The sequence below is a fragment of the Bombina bombina genome, chromosome 11 (genome assembly GCF_027579735.1).
Source record: "Bombina bombina isolate aBomBom1 chromosome 11, aBomBom1.pri, whole genome shotgun sequence".
Taxonomy (NCBI): domain Eukaryota; kingdom Metazoa; phylum Chordata; class Amphibia; order Anura; family Bombinatoridae; genus Bombina; species Bombina bombina.
Genome location: NC_069509.1, coordinates 155,295,876 through 155,314,219, shown reverse-complemented (window position 1 = coordinate 155,314,219; position 18,344 = coordinate 155,295,876). Strand labels below are relative to the sequence as shown.

General features: G+C 37.1%; 1 protein-coding gene across 1 annotated transcript in view; it reads right to left on the bottom strand.

The window, feature by feature from the left end:
• Nucleotides 1–16,939, bottom strand: part of PDPK1 (3-phosphoinositide dependent protein kinase 1) — a 267,190-nt gene extending 250,251 nt beyond the window's left edge. Inside the window, exon 1 of the mRNA XM_053694510.1 lies at nucleotides 16,794–16,939. Within this exon, the coding sequence (XP_053550485.1) occupies nucleotides 16,794–16,817 (24 nt within the window). The 5' untranslated portion in view covers nucleotides 16,818–16,939. The remainder of the gene's footprint in view (nucleotides 1–16,793) is intronic.
• Between the last annotated feature and the right edge of the window lie 1,405 nt (nucleotides 16,940–18,344).

The following is an 18,344-nucleotide window of genomic DNA, read 5'->3' as shown; positions in this document are numbered from 1 at the left end:
GATAACATTGTGCTCACTCCCGTGAAGTTATTTAGGAGTCTTCACTGATTGACTACACTGCATGTCTGTCAAAGGCACTTAGATAAGGAGGCTGTCTGCAAATGCTTAGATACATGGTAATCACAGAGGTAAAAAGTATATTAATATAATAGTGTTGGTTATGCAAAAACGGGGAATGGGTAATAAAGGGATTATCTATCTTTTTAAATAAGAAAAATTTTGGTGTAGACTGTCCCTTTAACTGCTTGCCAGAGCACACTGTCTCTGCTCAGGGGTTCAACACATGGTTAGCAATGAGAATAAGTTTAAAAAGAAATTTCTATTGTGTTACCATAGAATAACATATCAGCCAAGTCCTAACGTTTCTAAAACAAATTAACAACCTGTTTACTGCAATTAGTTTTAAAAAGCCAAACTCCTCCCACTATTTGCCTTATTTGGAGGAGCCAATCTGGGCTTTAGTCCACAGACAACAAGGCTAGTCACAGAGTTCATATTTTGTAAATTGTTTAACAGTTGTTATCTAGGGACATGTACAGTATATAGCAGAGGTAACCTTAAAGGGATACTAAACCCACATTGTTTTTCTTTCATGTCTCAGGGCATGCAATTTTAAGCAACTTTCTAATTTACTCCTATTATCAATTTTACTTCATTCTCTTGCTATCTTTATTTAAAAAAAGAAGGCATCTAAGCTAAGGAGCCAGCCAATTTATGGTTCAGGACACTGGACAGCACTTTTTTATTGGTGCTGTCCAATCAGCAAGGACAACCCAGATTGTGAAATTAAAATGGGCCGGCTTCTAAACTTACATTCTTGCCTTTCAAATAAAAATAGCAAGAGAATGAAGAAAAATTGCTAATAGGAGTAAATTAGGAAGTTGCCTAAAATTGCATGCTCTATCTGAATCATGAAAGGAAAATTTTGGGTTCAGTGTCCCTTTAAGGGGACAGTATACACCAATTTTTATATAACTGCATGTAATAGACACTTCTATAAAGAATAATATGCACATATACGGATATAAAAATCCAGTGTAAAACTGTTTAAAAACGTACTTAGAAGCTCCCAGTTTAGCTCTGTTGAAAGGGTTAGCTGTAACACCCAATGAAAGTGGCTGTATAGCAAATAAAAAGCAGACAATCCCCCCTCCCGCTTCCTCTGCATATGAAAAGCCTCTTTACACAAACAGGAGCAAGCTGGAGAAGGTATACAACAGTATACTTTAAAACTTTGGGGCTTGGTTAGGAGTTTAAAAATCAGCACAATGTTATTTAAAAAAAAATAAGCAAAGCTATTGTTTGTTTGTTTTTAAATAACACAACTGTATAGTCTGCATAAATGTTTTGTAGATGATCCATTTATATAAAGTCTAGTGTACAATGCCCCTTTAAGAAGTCAGGACGCATTCAAAGTTCTAAGAATGAGAAAATTGCTCATTTTTCATTGCTAATTTACATGAAAAGGGGGCAAAAAAAAAATAAAAAAAATATCTATTGTAGTTTCATTATGCAGAAATGAACATTTTATATATAAATCTCGAGGTGTTTACTGTCCCTATAATAAGAAAGGTATTTAATTTTTAAGAACATTACACGACCATTTGTTTTTTGTGTGCAGTATATCAGTAAGTTCAGTAAATTGCTGAGGGGAAAAAGTAAAACATTTTTGGGTCACATACCAGCTACAAGCTAGGGATCAAATTTCAAATACAAAAACAGGATTATAACATGCCACTCAAAGGTATAGTTTTCTGCCGAACAATAATACTAGTGAAAGACAACTGCAATTAGCCCTGCATTTGTAGCTAGCAAACATTACTTCAGAAATAAAATGCTCAGGAACTGTAGCTGCATATTTCAACAGCATTACATGCCCAGGAGGAAATAATGAAGTTATTCAAAGAGGCAAATGTACCTTTTGTCACTGATGAAAAAAAATATTCTGGTACTATGAAGAGGAAAAAAACACTTTTACACCACTGTTTTTTAAAAGAAAGCCATAGAGAGATCACAGGAATTTGGCCCAGATGTTATCCTGATACATATGCTTCCAAATATGGTTTCAAGGGCACATAGTTTTGTTGTGTAAAAATATTGTTGAAGCATTTTTATTTTTAAGAAATTTGAATTTTTTTGTTTATGTTTAACTAGCCCACTGCTTTTCAAACCTGTGCTCAGATCTCCCTAACAGGACAGACTGTGAGGCTATCTGGACTGGAGTACAGGTGAAATAATCAGCTGATTAGTAAACCTGGTTATTTTACCTGCTCTCATCCAAGGTAATCCTGAAAACCTGGCCTGTTGGGGAGGCCTGATGACAAGCTTGAAAACCAGTGCGCTAGCCTAAAGGAGGATAGTCAAGTCAAAATTAAACTTCCATGATTCAGATAGAGCAGCACTTTTAAGGAACTTTCTAATTTACTCCTATTATCAAATTGTCCTCGTTCTCTTGGTATTTAAAGGGACAGTCAAGTAAAAAACAAAACTTTCATGATTTAAATAGGGAATGTAATTTTAAACAACTTTCCAATTTACTTTTATTACCAATTTTGCTTTGTTCTCTTGGTATTCTTAGTTGAAAGCTAGACCTAGGAGGTTCATATGCTAGTTTCTAAGACCTTGAAGGCCGCCTCTAATCTGAAAGCATTTTGACAGTTTTTCACCACTAGAGGGTGTTAGTTCATGTGTTTCACAAAGATAACATTGAGCTCAGGCACGTGATGCTCCTAGGAGCCAGCACTGATTGGCTAAAAATGCAGGTTTGTCAAAAGAACTGAAATAAGGGGGCAGTTTGCAGAGGCTTAGATACAAGGCAATCACAGAGGTAAAAAGATTATTATTATAACTGTGTTGGTTATGCAAAACTGGGGAATGGGTAATAAAAGGGATTATCTAAATTTTTAAACAACAAAAATTCTGGTGTTTACTGTCCCTTTAAGTACAGAGTTAATGTAAGGCACCTAGTTGGTACTTGTTCTGTTCTGAAGCATAATATAGCCCAGGGGTTGACAAATCTGTTTAAAATTTAGGAGCCAGATATACTTTTAAGAGCAATCTCCCGTATTCTTCATATGTTTGGGCTTTGGGGTAGACGGCAAGACGGAAGCCTTTTCTTAAGAAAAACATCCAAGCCCAGCTAAATTTAGCAAAAACACATCTGAAGTCTCCCAAAAGCATGTGAGAAAAGGTGTTATGGTCTGATGAAACCAAGGTTGAACTTTTTGGCAATAATTCCAAAAGATATGTTTGGCGCAAAAACAACACTGCATATCACCAAAAGAACACCATACCGACAGTGAAGCATGGTGGTGGATGAAGCATGGAGGCGGTTTTAGCTTTCTTTTCACTTGCCAGTGTGTTCAAAAACAAGCAATAGCGTTTAGTTTATACTAGCACAGTATTCAATTAATATTTAATAAAAAACTGTAGATCAACTGTAAAATAGTAATACAATTTGCCAGACTATGACACTGATACACGGAGAGCACTGCAATGCTGTAAACAGACCAAACAGCGCATAACAAAATGGTGCCAGTCGCCTGTCTCACAATCTCAAGATGAGTACAATACCATTTCAATTTCCTTGGAGGTTGAACTTCAGCTCCAAATTAGCGCTGTATAGCGAAGTATACCTATATAGGGCAATGGCTTCCTGCCTGTTTAGACTTGTTAAAAGAACATGGAAGTCAAAACTAATTCTGCTTTAGGTTATGTGATATTATTTTGGCATTTTTGGTCAAGTGCGAGTGAATTGACCTAGAGATAAAGAGAGTAACCTGGAAAGTGAAAAAATTGTTTGAGTGTTTATTTTTTGTTTTGATCGAGGATGAATGGCATGTAATATGTATTAGGTTTATATGCGTGTATAAGTTGTTTTTCATTAACCCTTTCGTGACAGGGTTAAAGTGCCTGTTCCGATGTAGACAAATTGAAACTACGCGATCATGCATACGATCGCGAGATTTCAATTATTGGATCGCATCTGGGGGGCGTCCCTACAACCCTAGGAACGCCCTCCAGACCGCGATCAAGTCCTTGAAGCACAGAAGGCTTCAGGACAGCCGTTTGTTATGGCGTTCTATTCCGTCATAACGGCTTTAAAGCCCAGTGTAAATATGACGGAATAGAACGGCATTAAAAGGTTAAATTGATTATGATGTTTAAAAAACAAAAAGGCTCTATTATTTTAATGGAATGGACTGCGATACTTGTACTTGAGTTTATGAGAGAGATAGCTGTGCCATAGATTGGTTATGGTGTGTGTTTGATATATATATATATATATATATATATCAATCATATTTGTTGTGAATACGCTGACTAGGGAGCCAAAGAGAAGGAGTTGTAATTCACACAAGTGAAGATAAGCTATGGTTTCAAAAGATGAATGGATAGAGACATGAACTGAAAAGGATTTTTGAGAATATGACAGAGGAAGTGGTAAATGTGGCGGAGGAGATAACATGTTCATATTACATACTGAAGAAACATGAGTTGCACGTTTTATTTTTGTAGTGCTATATATGGACACAAATGCAGAATTTTTCAGACAGAGCATGCAATTTTAAACAACTTTCTAATTTACTTCTATTATATTTTCTTCATTCTCTTGGTATCTTGTTGAAAAGCAGGGACGTTAGCTTAGGAGCCATTTCTGGAGAACTATACAGCAGCAGTTTTGCAAGAGCACTAGATAGCAGCACTATTTCCTGTCATGTTGTGCTCCAGACACCTAGGTATCTCTTCAACACAGAAGAATATGGGAACAAAGCAAATTCGATAATAGAAGTAAATTGGAAACTTTTTTTAAAATTATATGCTCTGTCTGAAACACAAAATATTTTTTGGGGGTTTCATATCTTTTTAATCTGCAGTGGTCGACAAATCTGTTTAAAATTTAGGAGCCAGATATACTTTTAGGAGACAGTGATATTCGTATATAGATATATGAAGAATAACCCTAACAGTTAGGAGCCGGGGATAAAATTCTAGGAGCCAGTGGCTGCCTGGCTCCTGGGTTTGTCGAGCCCTGCTTTAAAGGAATAGTAAAGTAAAAAATAAACTGTACTACTTTGACTGACTTTTATTAAACATCTAAAAATTCCTGTAATTAGTCCTGTAGAAAATCTAACAAAAATAAAAGTACACATACATGCAACAAAGCAGCACTACCCAGGTTCTGAAAGAAAAAAAAATGAGCCGGCTCCTAAACTTAAATTAAAATAAAGATACCAAGAGAACAAAGAAAAATTGATAGATGTAAATTAGAAAGTTGCTGCTCTATCTGAATCATGAAAGTTTAATTTTGACTAGACCATTACTTTAATACAGGTCGGTAAACATGTAGCGGTGTCCAACACTAATTTTTATTTCAGTTATAGAGCCAGTAAATAAAATGCTAAGAGATTCTCTTAAATACATCTCTACCAAAGCAAGATTTAAATGAGAAGATTTATAATTTTTCTCTAACTTTAGCATGACTAAGGGCCTAGCAGAGGCCTTAAACGTATCTGTTTCTTTGGACCCAATATAACCAATAAAAGGTCTGTTTTTGCCGATTTGGAGGCTGGAATATTTTGTGTTGTTGTCTGGATAAGAGGACCTGGCAAGTCTGCTGTTCCGTGCCCCAGGGAAGAGAAGTGTGCTGTTTTCCACTCTCTTTTGAAAGCTACTCTCTAACTTTAGCTGTCAGCTGTATGGGATAAATCACATGAGTTTTGCTAATGTGTGTCATTTACAGAGAGGTAGAGAAATAGCACAAAAGCATCACTACAGCAAGTTACAGCCATGTACTAAATATAATAAAATTGTGGCGGTATGTAATATAAGTGTTCCAAATCACCACCATTGTTAAAATTGTAAAGGGCAATTATAGTGTTAAACGTACATGCTCTAATTTGTTAGCATGCAATTTTATCACTAGCGATTCTGCAACTCTGTGTTTAGGACCAGTAAAAACAGTAGAATTGCATAACCAACAAGTGTATAATAGAAAAACAAAACTGTAAAACTGTCTGAATTTTAAACGAGTAGTAGATTTGTTTTCTGATAAATTTCAAAGTTACTTCTATTTCCCCTCCCTCTGAATCATGTGACAGACATCAGCCAATCACAAATGCATATCCGTATATACTGGGAACTCTTGTACATGCTCAATAACAGCTGGTGCCGTAGAAAGAGTGCATATAAAAAAAAAGACTGAACAGATTTTGATAGAGGAAGTAAATTGGAAAGTTGTTTAAAATTGCATGGTTTTTTTTTTTAATCATGAAAGTTTAATTTTGACTTGAGTATCCCTCTCGAGAGCTGCAGGGAATGGAAGGTTCAGAGCGGAAACAGCTGGTGAGCCAATCAGCAGTAGTAGTTGCATATCTGGTTCATGCGACTGACTGCCGATTGGGTCTCTAGCTGTTTCCGCTCTGGACCTTCCACTCCCTGCAGCTCCTGAGCGGTACTTTAAAGGGACACTGAACCCAAATTTTATCTTTCATGATTCAGGTAGAGCATGCAAATTTTAAGCAACTTTCTAATTTACTCTTATTATCAATTTTTCTTCATTCTCTTGCTATCTTTATTTAAAAAGCAGGAATGTAAAGCTTAGAAGCCAGCCCATTTTTGGTTCACAACCTGGGTTGTTCATGCCAATTGGTGGCTAATTGCTGTCCAGTGTCTGAACAAAAATTGCCTGGCTCCTTAGCTTAGATGCCTTCTTTTTCAAATAAAGATAGCAAGAGAACGAAGAAAAAATGATTATAGGAGTAAATTAGAAAGTTGCTTAAAATTGCATGCTCAATCTGATTCATGAAAGAAAAAAAATTGGGTTTAGTTTCCCTTTAACTGTGTGGGGGTTTAAGTGATTCACATACGCTAGCAGTTACAAACGCTAGGATTGACCATTGGAACAAATAAAGGGGACTTTCAGTCATGAAGTATAAAATAATTCATGCTGAAAGCTCCTTTATTTGTTGGAAGCGTTCGCAGCACTGAACTGCTTAGGCAGCCCACGGCAGAACGCTAGTTTTCTGAAAGAAGTGACGTTTCCACCTCTTAGCCAATAGCCATGCGGGCTATCCAGCTGTTTGCTAAGAGGTGGAAACGTCACCTCTCAGCAAAATAGTGTTCTTCTGTAGGCTGCCTGAGTAGTTCAGTGCGGCGAACTCTTCCAACAAATAAAGGAGCTTTCAGCATGAAGTATTTTATACTTCATGACTGAAAGTTCCCTTTATTTGTTCCAATGGTCAGTCCTAGCGTTTCACAAACGTTAGGATTCACAATCACTTTAAACACATGGATTTGTCACTATCCATAAAATGCCATGCTCTAACTATCTAACCCTTTAAAACAACAATGGTCTCATTTTGACAAGTCTGGTTCAGATGATATATAAGCATCCTTTACTTTTAACATTTTTGAAGTCAACAAATAAATTAGAAAATGTAAACTATACATCGCTAGCTTTTTTTCCTATTCTAATACTAATATTTTATTCACAACGTGGTGCTTTTAATTAAATATGTTTCTTGAAATCATTCTCTGGGTAATATTTTCCTAAAAAGTAAAACATTTGTGGTCTATGTGCAATATTTCACATTACAAAAGAAAACACTTCCTTAAAATGTTTTCCATTGGTTAAATAATTAATAAACTTTCCATATGACTCAACCTGGTGAAAGGGACTATTCCCAGTTTAGGTATTAATTGTACTAGTTTGTCCATTGTGGTAACGTAAAAGTTTTAAGAGATCCATTTAACACAAGATCTTCCCAACTAGCACTCAGATGAAATGTAGAAATATGAATTCCTTACGGAAACGTATTTAATTATAGCAAACACTTTTCTGTGCACTCTATGAAATAAAAACAGAGGGAGCCTTGCAAGATGGATATAAAAGCAATACAGAAGATGCCCCCATGTGATTTTATGTATTTTTTCTATGCGAGTATCATAGAAAGGAACAATAAAACATGAAATCCAAAAATTCGCTAGATTCAGATAGAGAACAGAATTTTAAAAAGTTTCCAAAATTCCTCTATCAAATTTGCTTCCTTTTCATGTAATTATTTCTTGAACAGATATCTAGATAGGTCACATGCACATGTCTGGAGTACTACATGACAGAAACTAGTGCTCTAATCTAGAACTGTAGCAAAACTGCTACCGACACATGCACACCTCTGAATTTACCTGCATGCTTTTAAACAATGGATAAAAGAAAATCTGATTATAGAAGTGAATTGGAAAGTTAACTAGAATTGTATGTTCTAGCTGAATTATGAATGAAAAATATTAGGTTTTATGTCCCTTTAACCCCTAAACTACCAGGACTTTCTGAGAAGAACAAAATACAGGAGAATTGTTATCATTATTGCCATCACTCCATTTAACGACGCATGTCGTACAGGGTACAACACACACAAACTGGTCTTTAAAGACAAGCGACGTACCCTGTACGTCGTCAAAAGGTTTCAAGCGACTGGAAGCGATCCCGATTGCTTCCAGGCGCTTTCAAGGTATTGCCGTGATGACTCAATATTGAGGCATCACTGCAATACCTTTTTTGGCACACCGATGTAGAGAGGGCCACTCTGTGGCCCACTCTGCATCCACCAGCGATGGTGCTGATCGTTGGTGGGTGATAGCCATCTCAGGGAGGCGGGTGGGCGGCCCATCGCTGGGGAACTTCCTTCGGCTAGCAGATCTTGATGTCGGGTGCGCGCGGGAGGTGAGGGTACCCGCGATCTAGCACAACATAAAAAATCAAAGTGCTTGGAGAGAGTGCTGAGAAAGGGTGGTTGGTAGCAGAGGAGGGGGGAGATACTTTTAAAAAGAGATCGGGGAGAGGTGCCAGTACCCAAAATGGTGGGGAATAGTTAGGGGCGGGAGGGATCCTACACGGACTTTCTGCCAGTACTAAAGATAGCGGGGACAATTGTGGGTTGGGGGAGGGAAGAGAGCTGTTTGGGAGGGATCAGGGGGTGCGATGTGTCAGGTGGGAGGCTGATCTCTACACTAAAGCTAAAAATTAACCCTTCAAGCTACCCAATTAACCCCGTCACTGCTGGGCATAACACAAGTGTGTTGCGCAGCGGCATTTAGCAGCCTTCTAATTACCAAAAAGTAATACCAGAGCCATATATATGTCTGCTATTTCTGAACAAAGGGGATCCCAGAGAAGCATTTACAACCATTTGTGCCATAATTGCACAAGCTGTTTGGGTTTCTCACTGAAATTATATACAAACAGCTTGTGCAATTATGGCACAAATGGTTGTAAATGCTTCTCTAGCATCCCCTTTATTCAGAAATAGCAGACATATATGGCTTTGGCATTGCTTTTTGGTAATTAGGCCGTTAATTAGGGAGCTTGTAGAGTTAATTTTAGCTTTAGTGTAGTAGAAAACCCAAAGTATTGATCTAGGCTCATTTTGATATATTTCATGCCACCATTTCACCGCCAAATAAAAAATAAATTGTTAACTTTTTCACTAACTTTGGGTTTCTCACTGAAATTATATACAAAGTTAGTAAAAAAGTTAACTTTTTTTTATTCGATCGCATTTGGCGGTGAAATGGTGGCATGAAATATATATAAATGAGCCTAGATCAATACTTTGGGTTTTCTACTACACTATAGCTAAAATTAACCCTACAAGCTCTCTAATTAACGGCCTTTTAATTACCAAAAAGCAATGCCAAAGCCATATATGTCTGCCATTTCTGAATAAAGGGGATGCTAGAGAAGCATTTACAACCATTTGTGCCATAATTGCACAAGCTGTTTGTAAATAATTTCAGTGAGAAACCTAAAGTTTGTGAAAAAGTGAGCTATTTTTTTAAATTTGATTGCATTTGGCGGTGAAATGGTGGCATGAAATATACCAAGATGGGCCTAGATCAATACTTTGGGTTGTTATATATATATATATATATATATATATATATATATATATATATATATATATATATATATATATATATATATATACACATATATACACACACGTCAAGGGATATTCAGGGATTCCTGAAAGATATCAGTGTTGCAATGTAACTCGCTTATTTTGAAGAAAAAAAAATGGTTTGGAAATAGCAAAGTGCTACTTGTATTTATTGCCCTAAAACTTGCAAAAAAAGCACATGTAAACATTGGGTATTTCTTAACTCAGAACAAAATTTAGAAACTATTTAGCATGGGCGTTTTTTGGTGGTTGTAGATGTGCAACAGATTTTGGGGGTCAAAGTTAGAAAAAGTATTTTTTTCCCATTTTTTCATCATATTTTATAAAAAAAATTATGGTAAATTATAAAATATGAAGAAAATAATGGTATCCTTAGAAAGTCCATTTAATGGCGAGAAAAACCTGTATCTAATATGTGTGGGTACAGTAAATGAGTGAGAGGAAAATTACAGCTAAACACAAACACCGCAGAAATTTAAAAATAGCCCTGGTCCTTAAAGGGACACTGTACCCAATTTTTTTTCTTTTGCGATTCAGATAGAGCATGAAATTTTAAGCAACTTTCTAATTGACTCCTATTATCAAATTTTCTTCATTCTTTTGGTATCTTTATTTGAAATGCACAAATGTAAGTTTAGATGCCTGCCCATTTTTGGGGAACAACCTGGGTTGTCCTTGCTGATTGGTGGATAAATTCATCCACCAATAAAAAGTGCTGTCCAGAGTACTGAAACCAAAAAAAGCTTAGATGCCTTCTTTTTCAAATAAAGATAGCAAGAGAATGAAGAAAAATTGATAATAGGAGCAAATTAGAAAGTTGCTTAAAATTGCATGCTCTTTCTGAATTACAAAAGAAAAAATTTGGGTTCAGTGTCCCTTTAAGGGAAAGAAATTGAAAAATGACCTTGTCCTTAAGGAGTTAAACAGAAATAGAGTTTTTTTTATTTACCTGTCAAAACATATAAACACACACACGTTTGTTTTTTAAGTAGAGAACCCAAGGTATTGATCTAGGCACATTTTAGTATATTTCATGCCCCCATTTATATATCACACACGTTAACTTTACATATCGCTTGTGCAATCATGGCACAAATTATTGTAAAAGCTTCTCTGGATCCCCTTTGTTCAGAAAAAGCAGACATATATGGCTTTGCCATTGCTTTTTTGTAATTAGGCAGCCGCTAATTGCAGCTGTGCACCACATTTCTATTATTCCTGACAGTGAAGGGGTTAATCATGTAGCTTGTAAGGTTTATTTTAGCATTAGTGTAGAGATTACCCTCCCACCTCACGATCCCTACCTGATCCCTCCCAGACAGCTCTCTTCCTTCCCTCACCTCCCACTAGGGTTGCCACCACAGCCATGTTTTCCTGGACATTTATGAGTTACACATGCTGCAGGGTAAGCAGGGCGGAACATGTATTGTGCCTCTGGACATCACGTAAATAGCGCTGATGTCCAGAGGCACAATACATGTTCCTCCCTGCACACCCTACAGCATGTGTAACTCATAAGTGTCCAGGAACACATGGCTGAGGTGTCAACCCTACCCCCCACTGGTCACCACCATCTTAGGTACTGGCACAAAGTCTGCCAATATGAAGATTTAAGGCATTTTTTATTTTTATTTGCTGCAGTGTGGGATCCCGTCTTACCCTCCAACCTCCCTGATCTCTCCCAAACAGCTCTCTAATCCTCCCCCTTCTAACTAGTGTCTGCCATCTTAGGTACTGGCAGCTGTCTGCCAGTACCCATAAAATACTCTTTTCTGTAGTGTAGTGGTCCCTCCACTTCCCCCCTCCGGATCATTAGTTAGGGAACCCCCACCCACCCCACTTGTTTCTGTAGTGTAGCTCCCCTTCCCTCATTGTCCCTTTATTTTTTTTCTGTAGAGAAGGGCCATCCCATTCCTTCCCTCGTCTGCTGCTGGACAGCCCACCGCCCCCAGGATTCTCTCCCAAACCTCCCACCTGCACCAGATCATTACAGACGGTGACACACACACAGTGTCACTGTGTAACGATCTGGCATCTGCAGTCTAAAGGAACCGCAGCACTGATCGCACTCCGGCTCCATATGCAGGCAGATGCCGAGAGCTGGTGTTCCTGCAGCTGAGATGTGTGTGTGAGATAGGGTTTAAGGGGTTAAAGATACATACACTTGCAAAAAGAAAATGTCTGTTAAAGACTATCACTATTTCCTGCACATAACTTTTCCTTTATCTCCTGCAAAGGTATTAAACACATAGTTAAAGTCAGCTCTACACCAGCAATACTCGCTACTAACTGAACACATCTGGCGGAAAAGCCATGTGTGTGTTATCCCCAATCAGCAGCTTGCTCCTAGGTGTGCATTGCTGCTCCTGAGCATGCATTTTGAGTTGTTACTTGGTCCTAAATATTTATAGGTACAAAATACATAAAAATAGTAATAGAGAGACAGGAAACGTTAGCTAAAACTTTGCATTAAAGCAATCCTCGGGGGGGGGGCATAACCTACAATAACCTGTGTAATTGGCAGCATTTGTTTAGCTAAACATTACCTGCTAAAGTTGTCATCAGTTAGAGCCCACCACCACCCACCTGGCCACATGTATTTTTAGATTTAATTTAGCAACATGCGGATCTGCCTAATGGGAGATATCCGCCGCCCCAAACCTGTTTACTTTGCCCGCTAACAGTCACCATTCTCTCTGCGTGAGTGTGCTACAGAAGAAAGACTCTTCAGATTAGAGAAACCGCTTGATACCATCTTTGATTAATTTAAATTTTTTTTTAAAAAAAACACAGTTAAAAAAGGGACATATATATATATCCCCATCCCATACAGGGTATTTTTAAATGGATAGTTTTGCTTATTTTTAAATAACATTGCTCTGATTTTCAGACTCCTAACCAAGCTCCAAAGTTTTAGGAGAATACGGACGTATACCTATTCCAGTTGGCTTCTGTTTGTGTAAAGGGTCTTTTCATATGCAAAGGGGGAGTGTCTGATATTTCCCACTTGCAGTGGGCTTTCCAGCTACCTTTTTAACAGAGCTAAACTGACAGCTTCTAAGTAAGTTTTTAAACAGTTTTATACTGGGTTTTTATATCAGTATCTGTGCATCTTATTCTTTATAGTAGTGTCTATTACATGCAGTTATATGAAAATTGGTGTATAATGTCCCTTTAAAACAAAGGCTGATTACACACGTTTGTTACAGACTTATTTTAGGTTATTCCTCTAAAGATTGCATTAATGTAAAGCTTTATATAACATTGAACTTGCCTTCAAAGTAATTTGGATATATACATAGTATAGATCAGCATTTAAAAAGGGACACTGTACTTAAATAGTTCCCATATGAAAAAGTAGAACTTTTTTCAGTATTTTTAATGTAAAAACATTTTACATAAACAAACTTATACAGCTGTATCACTTATGCATAACAGGCAATAAGCACTTTATGCTAATGCTATTTGGTGAATTGGCATTTCCCACTAATGTTTACTAAGCATTAGTAGGAAATATCTGTATACAAATGGGTATTAGTAGGTAGTGCACAAGTGGAATATTCGTTTTTTTTTTTTAAATAAATTCAGGGGGGGGGGGGGGAAATCATTCTTTCATATATAAAACTTTTTTTTTTTTTTTTTTTAAATGTCCCTTTAAGCATTGAAATGCAAAAGATCTGCATTGCAAAGTTTTTCAAAGCATTTAAAACAGTCACTTTATTTGAAAGATGTGCGTTGTTTTTCAGTTCCAGGACATAACCTTTGGAAGTCTTGAGAACATTGATCTTATTCTTAGCAGCCCTACATTTGACAGTTAACCCCTTTCCGTTGTTAGGACATTTCATGCCGTTCTAACTGCGCTGGGCTTTAGAGTCGGTAGGACAGCATGGAACGTCCAAGTCGTTGGGTTTTACTGAAGCCACAACGGCTTCCTTACTGGGATTGTGGACTAGAGGGGCGAAACTTTGTTTCCGATGTAACAAATAAGTACCGTCAGGAAGGGGTTAAGGATTTATATACATGAGCTTTTACACTAATAAAGTACAGGTGGCCCTCGGTTTACGCTGGTTCAATTTGCGCCGTTTAAGAATAACAACCTTTTTTTCAGTCATGTGACTTCTATTGAAAAGCAGTGCACTAATTAAAATAACCAGTAGGTGGAGGTGTCCGCTTGTGTTGCAGCAAAGTTATGCAATCTTAGCAGACTTAAATTAATCTGTGTACACAGAACAGACCTTAGCTATTGAGCAACAAGATCTAGTGGCCACTTCCCTATTATCTTCCTGCCCCCAGCTGCTTGAGGTGAGGGTGCCTAACTGCCAATCACTCCAGATTGAAATGCATAGAATAGGTGCAGACCCAATATTATCTAACATGCTAACAATGCAAGTAAAAAAATGTTTTTGTTCATTAAACTTAGTTTGATGATACAGTCTGTCTTGTGATTATTTTATTAGGTTTATAATGCTGTTTAGCATTTAAAGTCTTCATTTCAAAGCTTTAAAAATAATGTATTAGGTGTTACTTATGACAATTTTGAGAGGAGCTTGGAACCTAACTCCCTCACTTCCCTTTGACTTACATTATAAACTGGGTTTCAGTTTACAACAGTTTCAATTTGCAACCATTCCTTCTGGAACCTAACCCTGGCGTAAACTGAGGGCTACCTGTAATCGTTTGTAAAATGTTGCAGGGTCATTGGCAGTGTGAAAAAATATCAAAATTAAATTACATGGAAAAAGTGTAAAATAGTTTTTTTTATGGAGAATTACATTTTTGAGTTGAATGCCCCTTTTCTTTCTTTCCTTCGTTTTTTTTCCAAAGTGTGTACAAAATTTACTTTACATATCCAAAATAACAATAACTACAAGTGACTCTATATAAATGAACATTTAAGTGCAAAAATATAAAATTATAAGCAAGCAATAGCTTAATAACAGAATGATCTAACTATGTGTTTAACCCATGCACAGGGATTAAACCCACAATCGGCTCCAGTAATGCACCACATAATGAGTCAATGACAAGAGCCATATGTGCTCAGCTAACCAAATAGCAGCTAGCTCCCAGTAGAACAGTGCTACCTCTGTGCCTACCTAAGTATGCTTTCCAATAAAGGATAGCAAAAGTACAAAGTAAAATTAAACATTTTTTAAAACCCAATGCTCTCTCTCTGGGCCATGAAAGTATAATTTTTACTTCCATATCCCTTTAAAAGTTTAAATAACATTTATATAAATGATGATTTTGATTTACTATACAGTAGCAGACAGACGCATGTCATATCCAAGCACTTGTTTGCACATGTCTAGGTAAGTCACTCTTTGCAATTATACAGTATTTGATGACATCCCTAAAAGCTGCAGGAGGAACTAGGTGTTAACGCAATCATAACAATACATTTACATGCATTTCCAGAATAAAATTAATTGTTAAATATTAGACAAACACATAGATTTATGAATGGTGTAACACAACAGAAAGTATTTAACCTGTTGCATGAGAACTTCCGTTTTTTTTCTTGTTTACAGCGGACAAAAAGAGGAACTTGTTTATTTATTTTAAGTCTGAATAAACAAACAACTCAGTACTGTTTTAGTGGAAAATTAGATCTTACTGTAGGAGCCTTACAACCTTTCACCTACAAAAGCTGTCAACAACACCAAGTTATGTACAGCCCCTTCCTCACGACTCATGGTTTTTTTTATTTATATTATTTTTTAGGCTCAAAGAATCATTCACACCTTAGAATTCACAAGATTCACTAAGTTTCAAATAAGTTCTCAAAATATGAACTTGTCATTAATCCCTATGTTGTTGTGCAGGTCTAATTTACTATAGTATGCACACTAAAGGGGTAGATTTATTAAAAATCGACCCCTTATAGCTAGCCTGCAATCGTAAGTTATGCGAACCTAGTCTACCGGAAAATAATAAATCTGCCCCTCTATCTTAATTAACTTGATATGAATAAACAGGTATTTGAAAAACCAATCAATTTGAAAACACTATACAAGTTGTTAGTGAATTTAACCAATGGTACAAAAATGGTTATGCATTGGCCACAATTATTACTATAGGTCCTGATTCTATAAACAGTACAAAATATGAATGTTATTTTATGGTGCTAATCAAACTTTCATTGATGTATTTATTAGCAGCATGTTCTGTACATTCTGTAGTGATTCTAGTGCATTATGTAATGATGACAGATGTTACTGCACAGCACACAATGATCAAGCACAACTCCCTAAAATGTAAACTTTTTAGTGATCAGAATCTCCCTGCGTTCTTCAAATCTTAATCAACTCCAAATAAAATTGAGAGATTGTTCACACTGCACAGTTCTAATAATTACCACTGAGTATATTTACAGACAACATGTCACCAAATCAATGGAAAATGAAAGTACAGGAGAGGGTATCTGTGTGCAAAATGAGCCTTTCAAGGTGTTTTTGGAAATATAATTACAGCTGATATTGTTGCCCTCTGCCAAGATGCCATGTCATTTAACCCCTTGGCTACCAGGGAGGTATTATTGCATAGTCTTCTCTGTCATTTAAATAGTTAAGGTAAACCTCAAGGTCTAACGAGACACGGACATGGAGAGCACTGTGAGGGCATGAAATGCCACCTCTGCCCCCATCTCAGGACAGCTACCACCCCCTTAATAAGGGAAAGGGTCTCTGTCTATCCAAGGAGCACTGCACCCAGCTCAGGAGGGGAGAGGCCTGCAGCCAAACCCTTCACCTCCACCCATATGCCATTGCCGAGCTCCATTACACACCCTCGGCTCAATTCCACACTCACCACCCGGAGAGGCTAGCTTACCACTTGACTAGTGGTCCTGGCCATGGGCTCCCAGCTTTCGCCTCAGATGGCTTCAGGGTATCACACAGCCAGCAGTAATGGCCGCCCGCATCGCCTGCCGCTGACGTCACTCCACAACAATGTTCGTGGTGGTGAAGAGGCGTGGTCGGCTCGTTGAAGGATCTTCGCTGATAGCAGGGTGCTCGCCAGTGCCCGCCTCCCCAAGAAGCTGATTGGACGAGGGAGCTGTTTGTAAGAATTAGGCCACCAGCTGCATAGTCCCCTCCTCCTCATTCACAGAAAAAGCGTCTTCGTTTCCTTGTTTGTTTCCTCCATTTCGCTGCAATATGGGGAGGATATAGCTGCACCTCTGCCTGGGAGGGCTACCTGGGACACCTTGACAACAAACTCAAATGATACTTCTGTATACAATATATATATGGGGACATCTGAGTTTATTGAGATATATATATATATATATATATATATATATATACAGGATATTATATATTTGTGTGTATACACATATGATATATATATATATATAATCCTAAGTGTAAATACATACACACAAATATAATATCCTGTAAAGGGAAGTGAAACCCCCCCCAAAAAATATTTCATGATTCAGATAGAGCATGCAATTTTAAGCAACTTTCTAATTTACTCCTATTATACATTTTTCTTCTTTCTCTTGGTATCTTTATTTTAAAGGTCAGAAATGTAAGCTTAGGAATTAGCCCATTTTGAATTCAGCACCTGGGTAGCGCTTGCTAATTGGTGGAGAAATGTAGTCACCAATCAGCAAGCGCTGTCCAGGTACTGAACCAAAAATGGACAGACTCCTAGGCTTACATTCCTGCTTTTCCAATTAAAGATACCAAGAGAACGAAGAAGAATTGATATCAGTAAAATAGAAAGTTGCTTAAAATTGCATGCTCTGTCTGAGTCATGAAAGAAAAAAATTGGGTTTCATATCCCTTTAAGTGTGTCTGTGTATTTATGTGTATGCATATATAGATATATACACATTGTATATGTAGTGGGTCACACATTAGGTGCTAAAGGACATCCAGACGGCTCAGAAGTACTTCACAGCTTTGTTTATTTGTACAGGTTCATATCACAATCAAGACACCTTTTTTTTTTTTTTTTTTGGTAATAATGCATTAGCGCTCATGTAGAAATTACCAAAACTTACACAGGTTTATAGTTGTAAAGCTCTCCATTCTGGTAAAATTATCTAAGTCTTGTTAGTACTGCACGCTTCCTAAAACAGGGTTAACCCCGACTCTTATAAACTTTTTTGGTTATTATTCATATATCTATATACAAATACCACTGGCTCCTACAAATATTTATTGCTCTTAAATATTCTTACTGGCTACTACATTTTAAACAGATTTGTTGATCCCCTAACAAATAAGAGCATGCTCATTTTTGACTAAAATGGCCCATAACCCACTGCTTTGTGCTTTTTTATTACAACACAGACTTTTATATTCCTTTAATGTGAAGGAGAGATACATGCATTACAATAAAATGCTCCAAAATGCCCCCAAAGATTTTGTG